Source organism: Akebia trifoliata, chromosome 13, assembly GCF_017979445.1.
Source record: "Akebia trifoliata isolate Shusen 1 chromosome 13, ASM1797944v1, whole genome shotgun sequence".
NCBI lineage: Eukaryota > Viridiplantae > Streptophyta > Magnoliopsida > Ranunculales > Lardizabalaceae > Akebia > Akebia trifoliata.
Window position 1 is genome coordinate 10,795,910 of NC_141387.1, and position 20,193 is coordinate 10,816,102.

General features: G+C 34.6%; 1 protein-coding gene across 2 annotated transcripts; it reads left to right on the forward strand.

The window, feature by feature from the left end:
• Positions 1-6,702: 6,702 nt before the first annotated feature.
• LOC147387827 (1-aminocyclopropane-1-carboxylate oxidase homolog 1-like) lies at positions 6,703-10,977 on the forward strand. Of its 2 annotated transcripts, XM_086421395.1 has the most exons (4): positions 6,703-7,359; positions 9,703-10,024; positions 10,141-10,394; positions 10,540-10,977. In XM_086421395.1, exons 1-3 carry the CDS (start codon positions 6,818-6,820, stop codon positions 10,387-10,389), a joined length of 1,113 nt encoding a protein of 370 aa, XP_086277521.1. In that variant the 5' UTR covers positions 6,703-6,817; the 3' UTR covers positions 10,390-10,394; positions 10,540-10,977. The 2 variants fall into 2 exon arrangements, with proteins under 2 accessions (XP_086277521.1, XP_086277520.1); XM_086421394.1 differs by lacking the exon at positions 10,540-10,977 and having other exon boundaries at positions 10,141-10,538.
• Positions 10,978-20,193: the final 9,216 nt, after the last annotated feature.

The following is a 20,193-nucleotide window of genomic DNA, read 5'->3' on the forward strand; positions in this document are numbered from 1 at the left end:
TGTGATCCAAATAAGAAATTATTTAAAAATACTAGTAAAACGAAATCTCAATTAGAATATTCTAAAATAGTTGGTAGATTTATGTATTTAATACAATGTAAAAGACCTGATATAACTTTTATAATGGGGGTATTAAGTAGATTTACAAGTAATTCAGAACCTAAACATTAGGAAGCTATTAGAAGGATTCTAAAATATTTAAAAGATAATGAGAATTATTGTTTACAATATAATATTAAACCTGAACTAGTAGAAGGATTTTCAGATGTTACATAGAACTCTGATTCTCATAATTCAAAATTTACAAGTAGTTGGATTTATACTTTATTGTGAGGAACGATATTGTGGGGGTCAAAGAAATAAACTTTCAATTTACATCAAGTATGGAATCAGAATATATAACATTATCGACTACGGTAAAAGAAGTAGGATAGCTTCGAAGTTTTATTAGATTTATTCCATTAACTCCTATTTGTAATTATGCAATTACTATTTATTGTGATAATAAAGTTGTGTTGGTCATTTCAAGAAATAAAAAATATAAGGGTAAATCAAGGCATATAGGCCTTAGATATAACATTGTGACAGATGTTGATAGATGGCGTAATCGTGCTCGAGAAAGTACCAACTTCAGAAATACTAGCGGATTCGCTAACAAAAGTACTAGTTAAAGAGGTAGTTTTGATAACATTGAAGGGGATGGGCCTAGGACCGATATCGATGGAGATAGAGTAGTAGTAGATTTGGAGATCCCATTTTCTAAGTTCAAAGAGATAATAATCTACTTTATTATTTTTGTAAGTGCCCGCAATATTTATATATTGGCTATCTCTATGATTTTATTTAGTGCACATATCTTGTAATGTGAAGAGGAAGAATTCAACTCTTAATGAATTTGTAGGCTATCTTAAGCTTAAGTGTTAAAGAAGTTACAAGAACACCTATGACAATTTCACCTATATGAGTATAAAAGTTTAATTATTTTAAATAGAAATTCCTTCCTCTCTTTGAAATATTTATGAAAATCAGGATTAAACGCATGATTGCTAAGCGTTAGCCTTTGTCACTAATGAGTTAAATTATAATAAGCGTATATATAATTCTGATTCATTAAATAGAATTTAAGTTCAAAGCTATAAACTACTTAAATATCTTATAAGCTATGAATTATATTGTGGTGTCCCGCCAAACGCTAACACAAAGCCCCATGTCAAATCTCAAGGCACTAGGTGGTGCCTCAAAATTTCAGCATGGTCTCCTCTATTTATGTTAGCATTCCAAGGCAATTAACCTACATCTGATAAACGACATACAATCCTGCATATATACATACAAAATAGAATACTAGCGGAAGCCTATATACATCTAATAACGTACGAAAATCAAAGTACGGAAGAAGAAGTTTATATACATGATTATACAGAAATTCCTCACTCTAACAAAATTCATAACGCTTAAAACCAAAATCTATATTACTCTTGGACAAATCGATACCACTAGGGGTAATAACCCTAGTACTCACTAGATAATGGACTCTGGTCATCTATCTGACCCACCAGATGGTCCCCACTCATTGGTTCTACGCCCATCTCGCCAACTGCAGGCTCTGAAACTAAAAAAAAATAGGAAGGAAAGGGTGAGTAACAATGGTTACCTAGTAGAGAAAACAAATAATTTTTACTAATAACTCCTCTTAACATTAACGAATAAGCATTCTGAATCATTTTAACAATATAAAGTTTTACAGAAGAAACTACGATAAACTGGTACATATAGCCAGGTATGAGCAACTAAACATTACATCAATCAACAATACTCACTATAACATTTTCTTTATATACAAATTTAATTGATCAATTAAAAATATTAAACATGCATTTCATTTTATATATCAAAATAAGGCAACATATACATAATACATAATGGTGGAGTAGTGGAATTAGAGAGTTGGGATTCACGACTGGATCGCTCCTAGTAGGAACATGATGTTACAATTCTTTATTGGCTTTTAATTCCTGATTTTGTAGCCGGTCACTGCACTTACCACGTTTGGTTGACCATTTATCCGGCTCAGGCTGGCTGTTTGACGTGACCGTAAGTAATGGGTCTCTTTTCGATATATCAGAACGTTCGACTACTATAGATTGTTAGTGATTACTAACTAATCATCTTCGTCTATGCCTATCAAGCGTGCATGTGATTCCCAAATATACAAACCATTCGTATACGACCACCTTTATATTACGAGTTCACTGATAAAGATAGAGATGAATAACCCGGATTCTAGTTGTGACTTCACTCTCATATGCATCCCATACCACATATGAGCTTGGTGGTCCTTAGCATACATCCTAGGATAGTACACCACTCCGGATGATATGATGCACTATCCCTTCAGGCATTCACAGACTCTTTAACAGCTCACAAAATAACTACATATATATATGGAAGCGGTTCGATAGTCCTAAAGTTTGCCAAGTTTGGTGCCAAACATTTTTTGTAAATCACTTTTGATGGGGTTAGAAGTTTTGGAATAGGCTGATTTTTGGTGATAATGATCTCATCATCATAGAGATCATCCTCACAAAAAATCAGCTCATTCCAAAGCTTCTAACCTATATGTTGAAAAATGTTTGGCACCAAACTTGACAAACTTTAGGGCTAGTGAACCGTCCCCTATATATGTATATATAGGGAAATGTTCAGCAACAAACATTTTGGCAAAACATTTTTCAAAACATGGGTTAGAGGTTTTGGAATGGGCTAATTTTTGGTGAGGATGATCTCTACGGTGAGGAGATCATCATCACCAAAAATCAGCCCATTCCAAAACTTCTAACCCCATTAAAAATGGTTTACAAAAAATGGACGGTCCACGATTTTTCAACTTGTAAATTGGGGCTAGAAGTTTTGGAATGGGCTGATTTTTGATAAGGATGATCTCCTCACCGTAGAGATCATCCTCACCAAAAATCAGCCCATTCCAAAACCTCTAACCAATGTTTTGAAAAATGTTTTGCCAAAATGTTTGTTGCTGAACGGGACCCATATATATATATATATATATATATATATATATATATATTTCATTTGAAAATAAAAGAGAAATTAATAATACAAAATTAAGAATGGATATCCAGTTTCCTATCATGCAAGTGTAGCCACCCGGCCTAAAATATATAACAAAACGGAAAAGTAAACAACGCATCGCGCTAACAGAAAGTAAATAAACATGCAACTAGTAACATTATCCTTGGATATCCGTTCACCAACCTACACACAACACAATAATGTAAAATACAGACATCACCCCTCGGGTGTGATTGACATTTTACCGTTTCATACCTTTTCCCTTTTTTCGATTTTTACCGTTTTCAATCTTTCAAACAAAATATCCACTTTCTGATATTCATCAACTCAATTTGAGTTCCTTGAATATTAAATCATTTTTCCAATTATGAAATTTATTTTTATCAATAACATTAAAAAAGTATCAAAACTTAGATCAAAACGGGGTCCGAGCGGTGCACATGACCCAACTGATGGAAATAACCTAGTGAGATATCCTACCCACGTATATTTTGTTATAAAATACAGTTAAACATATCAAAGATGCAAGTTCTTGCGTGAATTTGAAATAACAAAAGTATTCTATATTTTTGGAAACACACCACAAATTTTTAATAAAATCCTAAATGCAATTTTCACAATCTGCGATTACTAATAATAATTGAAAGTTCCTTACTATCTCTAGGTGACGGAATTGAAACATGTGCACGAAAATCAAGGTGGTTCAAACTTTGAGATGGTTGATTTTTGAATCCAACCCAGTGATTTCAAAGATCTCGACGTCATCGTCTTTTCTCCCTTCTACGACGGATGACGGTTTGATCCCGAAATAGATGAAATCCGAGGTCAAAGTTACGAAATCCCGTATATATATATGGTTGATTTTTGATGATACAGGGTAAAAAATACGAGAAAATGGAAGGAACTTGCGTGAGTTTTGTAGAGAACGAGGTTGCAGACGTTTCTTCCTTTTGCGTCGGAAGTCAACGGCAAGCCGTTTACGACGGATCTGAGGTAGAAAATCGAAGAAAAATGAATATATTTTTTTTTAAACCGTTGGCTGGTTTTAGACGACTTTGGAAGATGAATAGTAAAAAAAATTAAAAAATTTATTTATATAAAGTCTTGGGACAAAATCGATATTTCGCCTATTATTTCGATTGACAATAACTTGATCGTCTAGACTCCAAAAGTGACGAATGAATACTTTATTTTGCCTAATTTTTCATTCTGGATCTAATGGTATGGTTAACTTCTATAAATTATATCTCTAACAAAAGTTTACATTTTTGACCTGATGTGACCCTAAAATTGACGTTGTTTTCATTTTTGACGATAATTCAACTTTCTAGTCTCCAAAAATGACAAGTAAGTAGTCCATTTTCTATAATTTCTCGTTATGAATCCAATGGTATGATCAAATTTTAAAAAAATTTACTCTAGTAAAAGGTCATTATTTTAGCCTAGTCTGACTTGGTAATCGAGGATTTTATAACTTTTCTATTTGGACTCGCATTTGAGCATGCTTACAGGTTAAAGTATGTTTTTCGATCATTTTGAATCCAATGGTGAGGTCAGATTCCATTAAAAATGATCATAAATATCTTAAAATTTTACCCTTAAGTCCCACTTTCAAGATTTTCTCAAAATTCTACTACTTATTTTTTCTTGAGATACAAATTAAAAACTTGGGATTTTACATATATATACTATTCAAAGGTTCAAACTGTTAGGTACCTATGGTTATATTCATTATGATCATTCTGATACACATCAAGTTTGTCTCTATTCAATTACTTATTTTTTTAATCAAGTGGGGGATTGTTAAAATAAATGTTAATTAATATTTATTTAGAATTGATTCAAATAAAATTAATTTAATTTGTTTTAAAATGATATTTGCAAGTTACTTTATGAATGATGTACTTTTTTATTAAATTAAAAATAAGTATTTTTTATTTATAGCATTTCTATGGGTTGATATCTTTTCACATGGATTGAAGATTGTAAAAGTATTTTTTGACTCTTTAAGACTCTCTCTTTGAGAGTTCCTAATGGAGGGCCATCCAAATTGGGATAGGTTCCAAAATCGACCCGAGAGGTGTTGAAAGGGCCCACAAGGTGCATACTGGACTCTCTGATCCAAATAGGTACCTAGTAGTTTCAATGGGTTCATACCTATTGAGTTTCTTAATCCTTTTTAATGGATGTGACTTTTGAAATTGTTCTTTATTTATAGAAATCAATTCTGTTAAAAAAATAACATAATAAAAATAATTTTAATTATAATTTTGTACAAAAACATTATTCATGTATCCAAGATACTGTGTGACAAATTTTCTCAAAATAGTGACAAATTTTGAGGAAATATACAGTTGTGATAAAATTGGGATTTATTTTATCTTGAAGATCAGTTTGCTAGCAACCCATATATTAGGAGTGCAACTTGGTTCGGGTTGGTTCGGTTTAAAGCAAAATTAGAATCGAACTGACCAAGATCGGTTCTATTATATGATAATCAGAATCGAACCGAATTGGTCTAGAACCGAACCAACTCAAACCGAACTTAATTCGATTTGGTTCGGTCCGGTTCCATGGGTTGCCAAAAGATTCACTTGTTTCCAATCGAAGAGGAGAACTTCCCTCATCTCTCTCATTGTGAATTTGTTTTGCAGTTTGAGAGAGATAAATGAACCGCTGCCGAGACAGTTAAAGGCAACTCGCAGTCACAGAGACAAGAGAGAGAGGAACCACCGTCGATGGAGTTAAGAGGCAACTCGCAATTATAGAAAGAGAGGCACCGGTCGCAACCGCAGGTCGCAGAAACGATAGAGAGAGAGAGAGAGGGGGAAGGAAAGAGAGAGGAACCGATCGCATTGTCGCAGCTCGCACCGTCGTAGATCACACCATCGCAGTCGCAGCCGCAAAGACAAGATAGAGAGAGAGAGAGAATAGAAAGGGTTAGGGTTTTCAAAAAAAATTATATTTTATTTTAAAATACCATTTTAGTTCGATTTTCGATTTGGTTCAGTTATTTATAAACCCTGAACCGAAAACTGAACCTATCGGTTCTTAATTTTTTAACCTGAAATCGAATTGTTACTAATTTAAAACCGAATCAACCCAATCCAAAATTCACGAATTGATTCGATTCTCAGTTTGAATCGAATTAAGTTACACCCCTACCATATATATCTTGGTGTTCAATCAAAGTAACGGTGTTTGTTGTCTATAAAATAACTTACATTACTATCTGCTTCAGAATTTTTTTTTTTTTTTTCAAGTTATATTTTTGAACATGCCTAGGAAGCTAAAGTTGGGGTGCCATCTGCAATTCTTTAATTTTATATAAAATAAAAATATACTAACATGCACTTGCCGACAAAATAATAAAAAATTAAAAAATAACAAAAAATAATAATAATAATAATAAGAGAAAAAGTATCGTCCAAGAAAAGCAAATCCTTTTCAGTTTTTCCAAATGGTAGCTTTGGCACAAGTCAAGCCGCCCGACAATCCTCATCTGTTACTAGAAGGGACCACGACTTGTCTTCTTCTAGTTAACTCCTACACTTGAATACAAAAACCCCAATTTGAATTTCAAGGGTAGTTTATATATAGGTCATTTTCTTTAATTTATAAGAAAAAACGAGGATCAAGGACCATATTCATTAAAGGTTATCTATCCATCTTTTTCCCCTTCCATACATCCAAGAATCTAACAAACCACCCAAAAGAAGAAAAAAAAATGGTGGTCGCCGGCACCAGTGAAGTTTCAGAAAATATCTCGTCACCCTACGATCGAACACAAGAATTAAAGGCTTTTGACGATACCAAAGCGGGTGTTAAAGGACTTGTCGATGCTGGTGTAGCAAAGATCCCACAATTCTTCATCCAACCTCGAGATTTGCTCGAAGAGAACTCTTCTTCGAATGATGGGCACTTCATGATTCCAATTATAGATTTCGAAGGCATCGAGAATGATGTCAAACGACGTAAAGAGGTTATCGATCAAGTTGGACGTGCATCGGGGACTTCGGGTTTCTTTCAAGTGGTGAACCATGGGATCCCTATAGATATCTTGGATGGGATGATTGAAGGAGTACGTAGGTTTAATGAGCAACCCAATGAAGTTAAGATGAAGTACTACTCGCGTGACTATAAAATAAGGGCGATTTACAATAGCAACTTTGATCTCTATGAAGCACCAGCTGCTAATTGGAGAGACACCTTATTTTGTGCCATGGACCCTGGCCCTCTCAATGATGAAGATTTGCCGGAGGAATGCAGGTACGTAATGAATCTCGAATATGTATCATAGAGTCTTGAATCTTGATACTTGATAAGCTCCTCATGAAGGGTAGGTCAAGTTTTCAAAATCCCACAAAGCAACGAATTCCTTAGGGCCACCCTCCAGACTCCGGTTGACCCTCGACTCAATCAGTTGGGCGTAAGACTTTCCAAGGGGGCATTGCGTGTGACCGTGGGATTAGGTGGGGATAGTATATGCCAATGGGCCTAACTCATTCTCACAAAATCAACTTGTAAGGTGAGGATTGCCCTAGTTTTATATATAACTCATGGGCCTAACTCATCCTTACAAAACCGGGTTGTAAGGTGAGGATTGCCTTAAGTTTATATATGGCCCAAGGTTATCACACTTAGGTGATGTGCAGGGGCGGAGCTGGTAGGGGCAATTGCCCCCATAGAACTTTGAAACACTCCCATATTTTCAACTTATTACATGCCCCCCCCCCCCTTCCCAACTTATTACATGCCCCCCCCCCCCCCTTCCCTTTTCCTCTTCAACTTTTGTTGATGACATTGCCTCTTGATCGGGGCTTCTCATATACTAGTTGGAAATGACCTACGTAGCTTTTTCTTTCATTTCTAACTAAAAATCTATGAATTTCTCCCTAAAACCATTCATCTGCAAGTTCTTTAACTATACAACTAACCATAGTTTGCCCCCACTACAAGAAAATCGTGGCTCCGCCCTTGGCGATGTGGGACTACCGCTTACATGCATGTCGCTCCTCGATCTTTTTCAGAATTCTGTTCAAAGTTTCTATCATAAAATAGTTCAATTTCTAGTTTTCTATGTATTCATTCTCCCAACATATATAGAGTCGATTCCTGGCAACGCTTCTAGAATTGGTTCAAGTCAATGCTGAACTCCATGAACTCGACTCCTGATTCAAAGAAATGATATGATTTTCATTTTTTCGGTTTTTAAAATTCTTCATAAATCAATTTCTATGTATTTGAACATTTTTTTTGTTAAATATTTATGATGACATTTCCCAGTTAGACATATTTAACATGTCTCCCTAAATTTAGGAAAAAAGAAAAAAAAAAGGGTGTTTTAGGGGGTCAGATAAATGTTTTGGTCAAATTACATACTCATTGAAAATTTTAATATTTTACATATTCGGATAAACTATTCTATCTGTGTTAAAAAAAAAAAACTTTTATGTGAAATTAATTACTTTTTACACCCCTTTGATTTTTTAAGTATTATGTAACCAATGTCTTATAATTAAAGGGGCATAAAGGTGAATTTATTGTAAAATGTTTATGTGTTTTCAGCTTTAAAAATAAAATAGAATTGCCTTTATTGATTATTGACTTTAACCAAGCCTATAGAGAAACTATGGCACGAAAAACAAATGAATGATTCAGATGAAAGTTCATAATCAAATGAGTAAGTCAAAATTATCTAGAGGTAAGCTTGACTGTTTTTGGCACAGCATCAAACTTTTGGCTGATATGGGGGAGGAAGTATGCAGATCTTCTAGATATCAGTACAGATTTTCTAGGAATCCATTTTTTTAGAGATTCCAACCCCCCCCCCCCCCAAGTCAAAATTATCTAGTGGTAAGTTTGACTGTTTGAGGCACAGCATCAAACATTTGGCTGATATGGGGGAGGAAGTATGCAGATCTTCTAGATACCAGTACAGATTTTCTAGGGAATCCCCCCCCCCCAAATATCTTTCCATCTCAGTTGGAAGTTTGGTACTCTACAACTACCGCATAATGTTGATGAAATTTTATCAAATTGTTAACATTACATCATGATTTCGTCAACATTAGCAACATTTTGAAAATATCGAAAACTTTTGTAATTATTTGGGAATTTAACTATTCTATTTATTTTTGCGTTGGCCATTCAGTGGTGTGCGCAGTGGACACGCGCAAGGCAAATCATCCCCGGAAGGTAAGTCGGGGGCCGACTCTAATACGAAGAAGTATCATTGACATAAGGATTATACATTACATTGTTGTGAGCCATTGCAATAGAGCTTACAATTATTTTGTCATATTAAAATGGGCAAATTACAAAAGTTTTCAGTATTTCCGAGATGTTGCTAATGTTGACAACATCACGTGGTAGTGTGTCAACACATGTCACACTCTCGGTATTTTTGAAAACTTCGATAATTATTTGGGAATTTACCCTATTAAAATTTGGTGAAAAAATCCTTTTGAAGCTAGTGCCACCGAAAATATAGGTATTACCCATCGATAATGACATTTATTCTATGATGAATTCAAACTAATCAATCCACAATTGCTAGAGAAAATTAATTTTCTCAGAATTTCCATAACGATGAAAATGTTTGATTTGTAGAGATATACTGATCGAGTACTCAAAGCATGTTAAGAAGGTGAGGATCACGTTGTTTGAGTTACTTTCAGAGGCTCTCGATCTCAACCCAAACCACCTTAAGGACTTGGAATATACCATGGGGCATGCAATTCTCTGTCACTACTATCCAGCATGCCCAGAACCAGAACTTACAATGGGCACTAGCAAGCATTCAGATAATGATTTTCTTACTATTCTTCTACAAGATCACATCGGTGGTCTCCAAATTCTTCATCAAAATCAATGGGTAGATGTCCCTCCCATGCATGGAGGTCTAGTAGTTAACATTGGAGATCTTTTACAGGTAATTCTTTGTTATATTAAGTTTAGTCCATATTAATGACAAGTATCATATGATTTAGCATGAAATTGTTACTATGTCTAACTTATTTTATTTGTTGTATTGTTGTCTCAATATAGCTTGTGTCGAATGACAGACTTAAAAGTGCTGTACATCAAGTACGTGCCAACCATGTAGGCCCAAGAATTTCTGTGGCATGCTTTTGCTACAACCGTCTTCCACTACCAACGAAGGTATCCCCCATCAAGGAGTTGCTATCAGAAGAAAATCCCCCCTTATATAGAGAAACCACGGTAAAGGAATTCTTCGAATACTACCGTGGAAAAGGACTAGATGGGAAGTCTGCTCTGTCACATTTCAGGTTGTGATGATGGTAAGTGAACTACGAAGCCAATTTTGGTGGTTGACATAACAGATATTTCATTATTATTATATTTACCCAAGATCGATCTATAGTAGATGAAATGTTGTGTATGCAATGATCCATAGTTTTTACGTACGAATTTTATCATGTGTAGGTTCAAATGTTTATGCTTGTTTTGGGAGTGTATGTTTAAACTCAATGGCGCCACACCCTATTGAAATAGTTCTCTTTTTAGGCAACCAAATACCTAATATTGAGATGATCATTTGGACCTGAAAATCTAGCTAAGGTATTTGGTCTAGGTGTATTCTTCTAGCTTATGGTGCAAGAGGTTTCAGAGAGTTAAATAGTTAGGATAATGAAATCAGAAGTGATGATCTAAAGGCCCTACAGTAAGAAATGCCCTCATCATATGCTATATATATTTTAGTGAGTCGGTTGAATCTTCATGGTCATAACCCACTTTGGGTGAAACACGTATATGTTGCTATTGTTTTATGTTTCGTTTCTCGAAATATTTAACAACCCATCGGCATGTCTTCCCAACATCCATAAAGACATTAAGATGTGCGCTCTAATTGTACAATGAGTTGTATATTGTGCGATGATTATCAATGACAAAGTGCTATTGAGATTTATTTTTCTTGGTGTTAAAGCTATCATAAAACAGTGAGCTTGAGGTTGTTTTACGAGATATGTAGTGCTCTATGTATGTTCTAATTGCAAAAAATTAGTTTTTGCTAAAGCAGTAAAGAAGATATTATAAAAGGAATCAGTTTACAAAAGCATATATAAAAGATGGCATAACTAAGTGATCTCCCATAAAACATTTAAGCACTTAAGCTTGGGATATCCCCTTAATTCGCAAAAATAGAAGAGTTTACGATCATCAGCAACAAAGATTCCTTCATGCTAAAACACGGAGAATTTCCCCCAAGAACTTCAACGGGAATCAATGATATGGCGAATAAGCGAATCAATCCTTCACCAGGAGCATTGAATCAGATTTAATAATGACCTGTAATTCGGAGAAATTTATTAGTTTTAGACCCTCTTAAGTGCTTTACACTCGGTCAATTTGTAAGAACCCATATCGAAAAACCAGATAGTAGCTTTAAGGAACGCTCTCTTGCTATTTCTGATGATGCATCCCTTACCCATCAAGCTTGGATTTCCTTCACAAGATCCATCAACATTTAGCTTTTGTCTAGCCTACCACCAGCTGTTAGTCTTTGTTCTCTACACGGTTTTGGAGAAAACTGTGGCGCTTACAAACTTCTGACCCACAATTCAATTCAACTTAATCAATTCAATCAAACCCGCAAATTAAGGATAATAAATGAGCTTTTCATCACTCAGTCCTCTTGCAAATTTTGTTAATTAATGGTTAACACATAGGCATGGACAATTTGACACACAAAGGATAATAAATGAGCGTTCCATCTCTCGACCTTCATATAAATTTTGTCAACTAACGGTAGACATATAGATAAGGATACTCTAGAGGAAGACCTAGTTATCGAATAGGAAGAGTAACTTCTCCAAAGGATAGAGCATTGAGGATTTTATCCTAACTAGAAAAATGAAGAATTAAAAAATATATTGCTCTTCTTATTATTCGCTTGAAGGTCGGATATCTAATAAAATTTATCAAGGAATTCTTTTGTATTCATAGCACAAAATTTCATTCTACTAGTAGTTCCTTCTCAATGGTAGAGTAGTTGAGTTGGACATCATTTAATGTCTTGCTTGCGTTCTAAATAACATGAGAGAGTTTTCAACTCGTTATCCCAAAATAACACCTATTGCATAATCCGATGCATCACACATCACCTCAAATGGAAGGTCCCAATTGGGTGGTTGAATAATAGGTGTTGAGGTCAACTCAGCTTTTAACTTGTCAAACGCTATTAAGCAGGCAGTGGAGAACTCGAAAGTAATGTCTTTGGCTAGCAAATCACACATGGGTTTTGAAAATTTTCCAAAATCCTTAATAAACCGTTTGAAAAAATTTACATGCCTTAAGAAAGAGCGAACTTCCTTCATAGTTTTAGGTAGAGGTAAATTAGCGATAATATCGACTTTTATCCTATCTACTTCAATTTCCTTGTGAGAAATAATGTGTCCTAGAACAAACTCGAATGTATCATGAAATGGCACTTCTCCCAATTAAGAATGAGGTGCTTCTCACGACATCTAACTAAGGCTAGTTTCAGGTAGTTTAAACATTAGTCAAAGCTTGATCCAAAAACAGAAAAGTCATCCACGAAGACTTTAAGAAATTGTTCGACCATATCGGAGAAAATGCTCAACATGCATCATTGAAATGTGGCATGAGCATTACATAGCCCAAAAGGCATGCGCCGATAAGCAACGGTCCCAAATGGACATGTCAACGTAGTTTTTTCTTGGATTTCAAGAGCAATTGGGATTTGATTGTATTTCGAATATCTGTCAAGAAAATAATAATGGGCATGGCCAACTAGATGTTCTAGCATTTGATCGATGAATAGGATAGGGGAATGAACCTTACGTGTCATCGAACTCAGCTTCCAGTAGTCGATACAAACTCTCAATCCAGTTTGGACACGAGTAGGTATAAATTCATTATCATGATTTGTCACACCAGATTTCTTGGGGACCACTTGAACTGGACTAACCCATTTGCTGTCAAAGATGGGGTATATAATACTCACATCTAATAATTTGAGGACTTCTCCTCGGACCACTTCTTGTAGAACTGGATTTAGTTTCCTATGTAGTTCTCTCAAAGGTTTAGAATTTTCCTCGAGTTGGATTTTATGCATAATCATAGAAAGACTGCTGCCTTTGATATTAGTTATGGACCAACCAATAGCTTATCGATACTCGCGTAGAACGTCAAGTAATTGATTTCTTGTGACTTTTCTAGATTGGGTGAGATGATGGCAAAAAAGATTTCAGCCTTTCCTAGAAATGTGTATTTCAACATATTAGGCAATTGTTTCAAGTTAAGCTTGGGAGTCTCTTCAACTGATGAAGGAGGTGAGGGTGTAGAGAGACTCTTGATTTTTTTGGTGTCAATCCATCATCGGAACGGATTCAGGAAGGGAGTTTACCTCCTAGGTGGATTTCTCGATATCAAACTGAAGGTCGAATTGGCAAAATACTCTTCTAGAGGATCCATGTTTTCCACTTATTTAAAAGTGCTGCTGATCAAAGTGTCAGTCATGTTGACTTCTTCTAAATCATCCATGTTAGTGGATTGGAATTTATTGTGAAAGACATTCATTTTGAACTTTATGTCCCCAAATGCTAGGGTCATGGTTTCGTTTCGACATCTGATGACAGCATCAGATGTGGCTAAAATTGATCTTCATAGGATGATTGGAACGTGAGTGTTTGGGTTGATGACAGGTTTAGTGTCAAGAACCACAAAGTCTGCAGGAAAGTAGAAATCTTTCACTTTGATGATCACATTCTCTATTATTCCCTTAGGAATCTTCACTGATCTGTCTACTAGACTCAAAGTGATATTCATAGGTTTGAGTTCCCCTAAACTTAGTTGTTGTAGACAGAAAAAGGAAGAAGATTCACACTAGTCCCGAGATCTAATAGACACTTCTCTATCATTATATCTTCGATGTGCATAGAAATTGTAGGACAACCAAGGTCATTGAATTTAGGAACAATTGTTTGCTGAATTAGACAGAAGGATTGGGTTGTCATCATAACTTCTCTTGGCATATGAGTTCTTCTTTTCATGATAGTAAGATCTTTGAGAAATTTGGTGTAAGAGAGAATCTGACTGATTCCGTCAAGGAAGGGGATATTGATCTGAACATTTTTAAAGACTTTTAGAACCCCTTCCAATTGTTTTCCTTTTTTATTGTCCATGAGTCTATGCGGGAATGGGGTTTTGGGGATGATTATTTGAGTTTCGAGTGGTGGAGGTGTTTTTTTTAGTGGTCTTCTTTGTTTATAGAAGGTACACTATAGGTTGTTCTTTTTGTTAGAACTTTCTTAGTCATGTCCACTTTATTGTCCACTAATTTACCGAATCATAAGGTGTGTATGGCTTGAATAGAGTCATTAGAGTAACTTGCCTGACTTGTTATTTCATACTGCTCCTTTGGGATAATTCCTCATAGGTTGGGCACAGTTTGACTTAGAAATTGTCCTTTATTTTTTTCCTTGAAAGATGAAGCTAGTTAACCCAACTGAACCTCAAGTTTCTTAATTATTTGCGTATTAACTTGGTTGATCTGAAATTGGTTTCGATTTGTTGTTGCATGATTTTTTATTGTTGTTTTAACAACTTTGTCATCATTGATTCTAATGAAAAGTTTGTTTGAGCAACAGGAGGAAAGTAGTTGGCTATAGGGTCGATGATGATCAACCATTGATCAGAATTCTGAGGTGAAGAGTAAGATGGTTGCGGAACTAGAGAGAGGTTCGCATTGGAATGAGATTGGCGGTTATAGTTTTTCTAGAAACCTAGAGGGTCTCCTGGTTGAATAGGTTCATTTTGTCGATAAGAAAAATTAGGGTGGAACCTATTATTGGGATGGTACGTTTGACTGTTGTAGACACCCCATTTTTGTACTCACCTGATTAATCAACTCGTCAACCCGATTGCGACGGTTCTCGATGATGGATGAATATTCCAATGTTTTTTATTTGTTATTAGATATGTTTTAAAAATTCAGATGAGGTATTTCAAACTCGTAAAACTTTAGAAACCACACTACGTTAGGAAAATATGATCCAAAATATAGAAATCATCTTTTTGAGACAAAAAGAAGATTTACGAGAAAAAATCATTAAAATAATCAAATTACCAAAATACCCTTAACATCAAAACATCCTTAGAGCCCACATTACACTTAGGAAAATCCTTTCAAACACATAAAACAACAAATTAAAATCAAATAAACTATTTTACCAATTTTCACCAAATTTAACAAAATTACGAAAATGCCCTTATAGGGTCCACGATAATTTAATACTGAAAACCTAGAAGTGACAAAAATCGATACGCTTATTGAATTCCTTACAAAAACTTGACTTTAAAACATCGAAACATAACCTCTTAACCCAAAAGTCCTTTTTGAGGGTAAAACGATAATTTTTAAACCTAAAAATTTAAAATTTTAAAATTAATAATTAAAATATTAATTAATGTAAAGTGAAATCTTAATAAATTAAATTAAAATTTTGAATAAATAAAATCAATCAATCAATCAAGTCCACGGGTCAAATTTTAAGTGGTAACCCACTTATTCAAGTGGGGCCCACATGATATTTATAAAAAACCCCTCCATATATGGTCCCAAAGAATTAAAAATATAATTAGGGGTCTCCAAAAACTTAAAAATCTTCATTATACATAAGATTAAAATCCTAATTAAACAACTTAACTTTATCTTAAAGAGACCTAGTCAAATTGAAAAACTCTCAAAAAGCTCTATAAAAAGGAGCCTCCACATTCTAAACTCGCAGGTTAAGAAAAATTCTAAATCTGAAGTCTCATGTCTCTACCTAACACCCAAATCCCATTTTTTACTCAAAAAATACCCAAAAACCTTCAAAACACCTAGAACATCCAAAAAATATTTAGATCTAAGAAGATGATACCTCATCTTGAAAATTGAAAGTAGATTTAGCGATAGAGACAAAAGTAGGAAGACTTACACGAGTAACGCTCTCCGCCAATTCTGAGGGAATTGACCGTCGTAATCATCCAGGTAAATTAATTTTTTTAAAGTCATTTTTAGCAATGTAATTTTTGAAAAAAGTAGAGACCGACATTTGCCCAGCGGGATTGGTACCTAACACCTTCTAATCCTGTAACATAATCCCCAGACCCATAATTTCTTTTTTCCTAGATCAGTATTGTTTATCTATTTAGAGTCATGATTTGATTCCTAGACTGTAAAACTAGGTGGTGACTCCTAAACCCAAAAAATGGATTTGCCCACACGGATTGATGGCGTTTTCAACTGCATGCGCTAGAAGTAGGTTTCTTATACGTGTTGTAAGTTCCGATAGAATTGGCTTGTTCGGCTTTTACTACTGGCAATGTGAGACAATTCTCGACGGAATGATTGGAGTTTTCACATAGCAGACATGATGAAAATGTCTCTGTTGCAACTTGCAAAATTGGGGTAGCCTCGTGAAGTTGGTTTTGACACGAAAAATGTCAAACTTTTTATTCAAATTTTGCATATTGCTAACTAGGCTTGTCATAACATTCTTGAGATCTGGGTCAGATTTAATCTCATCCATGCTAAGTTTTTTGGCTCATAAGTCTCCTCTATCTAAGTATTTTAAGTTAGTATTCAAATTGTGAGCATTTTTAGCCAGTTCTATTAGGAACTCGTAAGCCTGATTAGGAGTTTGATTCATGAATTTTCCTAGGTGCATTAACTCTAGAAGGATACGTTGGGCTGTTAGGAGACCGCGATAAAATAAATTGACTAATTGGGCTTTATATATCCCATGATGTAGACATTTGACAAGAAGATCATTGAACATTTCTCAAGTTTAGAAGAATTCTTCATCGGGTCTTCCCTTGAAATTTTTAATGGTATTGTTGAATTGTTCCATTTTTGCCATCGGAAAAAATTTGACCATGAATTTTCTTGATGACTCATCCCACATGGTGATAAAGTTAGAGACTAATGAGTTTAACCATGCCGCAACATGATCTAAGAGAAAGAGAGGAAACAACCTAAGCTTGATGTTCCCTTTATATAGGTGATAATTTCTGAATGTCTGACATAAGGTCAGGAATTTATTTAGATGGTTGTAAGATGTTCATTTTCGAAAATTGTGAAATTTGGGGAACATGTTGATAGTGATTGCCATAATTTCAAACTGTACGTGCCATATTTGTGACTGGTAAAACGATGCAGGAGGGGGATCTGTTGTAATAAGGGCAAACAACTCATTAAGAGTCTACTGATCTTCTTGGATGGGATGAGGTGGGATTTGATGTTGATCCATTTTTAGGATTTGCAAAATAGGTATGAAGTTGAATTCTCTTCTAATCTGATGAAGTGGATGAGATCTTGTGAACTCTAGATCAAATGCTTCAATCGGGTTTTGTTGAGATCTCCTATTTAACATACACTACAGACTTGCATACAAAAGATGGAGGAATTCACATGTGATTACTGGGTTCTTATGACTAGATAACTCTTAACTGTTTCAAAGTGATAATACTAGATAACTCTTAACTGTTTCAAAGTGATAATCTGAGCCTCCAACCCAATTCTCTAAAATCGAAAGCAATTAATTTAATCCCTAGTTGAGAGGTAGCGCACAATGTTGAGTAAGGGTACTCTTAAGTCATCTCTCATCTAGAATAGATGTGGTCTATCCCCCTAGTACAACGAGATACAACGGGGCAGGATCTCGCTTAGGTACTGAATTCGATCAAGAAGTGCAATTGGTGCAACTTAGATTAGCTTTGCCTATTGAGCTCGGTAAGGCCTAAAGTCCAGTCTAACCAATTTTAATTAAACTTTTGGTTATGAATTTAATTCCCTAAAATGGCAAGATATCGGTGATGAAATCTGATTCTTATCTTATAGTACCATCCTCGTAAGGGTGCCCTTCTTATTATATGCATATCGAGGTGTACAGTTCAATCATACAAAATCAATACGATGAAAGTTATGTGGGTGGTTTGAATATTACCTCCTGTTCTAGACGAGGGATGAATAATCTGAATCAACTCGGGCTACCGACACCAATTTTGATGTACAAATCCGAGGGGTTGAGACAGTTTCATCCCAATGTCGTCCTTCCCTAGAACTATTACACGCTGAGCCTTCTCGAATTAAAAGTTATTACAACTTCAAGTTCTTAATACAAAAAAAATTTCTAGTAAAAAAAATGAAAAGTTGTTGTCTTCTTGGCAAGGAAACCCAGTCGAATAATTGAATAAAACTTCAATCGAGTTGCCTTTCATCAACTTCTCCACCTGATAATAACAAAAAAATCTAATCTAAGTCAGATAACCAAAAAATAAAATATTCAATTACAATCCTCAAGTCTACAGAGTCTCAAAAATATGAAACTCATATCCCAAGATTTTATCGTCGCACGGTAAAATTCAGACAAAAATGAATAAAATTTTGTGGAATGGTTCCTGATTGATTCAGAAATGTAATAGAAATTTTTCAAAAAAATTTGTGTTCTTATGTGTGTTTTTCGACCAACAAAACTTGGATTTGTAACAAATCTTTATCAAGTTATTGTTAAAATGAAATTGAATCGAAACCGTTGTCCTTGGTAGCGACGTTAATTTCTTCGACCCAAATTACAAATAATAAAATGAATAAATAAATCTTTGGTAAGCAAAGTTCGATCCACAAGGATAACGATCGATTTGAAACTTCTTTCGACTTAAACCCAATATAGATTTTAGTGACTAATTAGAAGCAGAGTTTGGAGAGATTATAACTAAGAAATAGTGAAATTAAAGTAATAATTGAAATGCAATGTAAAGATTAGAGGATTAAATCCACCCTTACAAGCTATCTTAAAATCTGAACAATTCTATTTCTATTTCAATCCACACAACAAAACTCTTGTTCGTGGATCGGCAAGTAAATCAATTAATTCTTTAAATGAATAAAAAAATATATGTGAATCCTTAACCAATATGAGATTATTAGATTTATATCTCAAGTTTATCACCGAGTATGATTAAATTTGATCTTATCAAAGCATAAATCATCAAATTAAGTTAGAACCCTAGATATAAATTGGATAATCCCAATCTTAAGAGTCTTCACAAAACACATTAAAATAGAGACAATATAATTGATTCGACAACATTATGATTGACTCACTTTGACTTCATTAACCTCTTTATAGAAAGTCTAGCCGATCATCGCGAGGAACAATAGCAATAAGATAAACTAGAAAGAGCATAGTGGAGAAGACAATGGAGGTATCTTGTTACTCTTTGATTCCAAAAATCAGCTTGAAGTTATTTGATTATACAGCTTAAAAGAAAACTAAACTTGGATAATAAGAAGAAATAAAGAAGAAAGGGGAAGAGAAGGTTCTTTTAACTCTCATTCTACAAGAACTCTCTTTCTCACAAAAACTAGAAAATTAGATAGTAGAATTAGGAAGAAGGGAGAGTGACCTTTTCTTTGAGACAATTATTCTATTTATAGAATTTTCTTTCGGGTTTTTTGGTCATATTCACTTTAGTTGCTGCGAGACAGATCCATCATTATAATAGCCAAAAGGTCTAGAAACTTCAGTATGAATCTCAAGGCTAATCTCCCCATGCTTATCATAGTGCACTACAAGGTCATTGCAGCGCAGTGGCATTGTAGCTTTTTGCTCTGAGATTTGAGTGGATGACTCATTTTGGCTTGAGCATTGTAGTGCAAAATTTGTTTTATTTTTATTTGCCTCCGATTAGCCTTTTTACCTGCAATCAATAGAAATTCTTTTAACTATCAATAATTTGGCATTTATATGATTTGTTTTTAGTTGGAAAAAAATAGTAATCAAGTGTAGGTAATCCTTGGGTAATTATGGTCTCAAAAATAATTTTATGGGACCTTATCAGTAATGTTGCAGCATCATCAATACTGTATCACCATCCATTGTTGTTGTTGTTGTAGATCAAGACCTTTTGTTGATTGCATTGTTGTTATCTTTGTGACTCCTCTCTCTCTCTTCTCTTCTCCCTTGATGTCTAATACAATTTAGGAGATTTTGAATTTTTGATCAATAAATTATGTCTAATCAAAGAGAGAGAAATAACTTGGTTTCTTCGACAAAGAAAGTTGTGAAC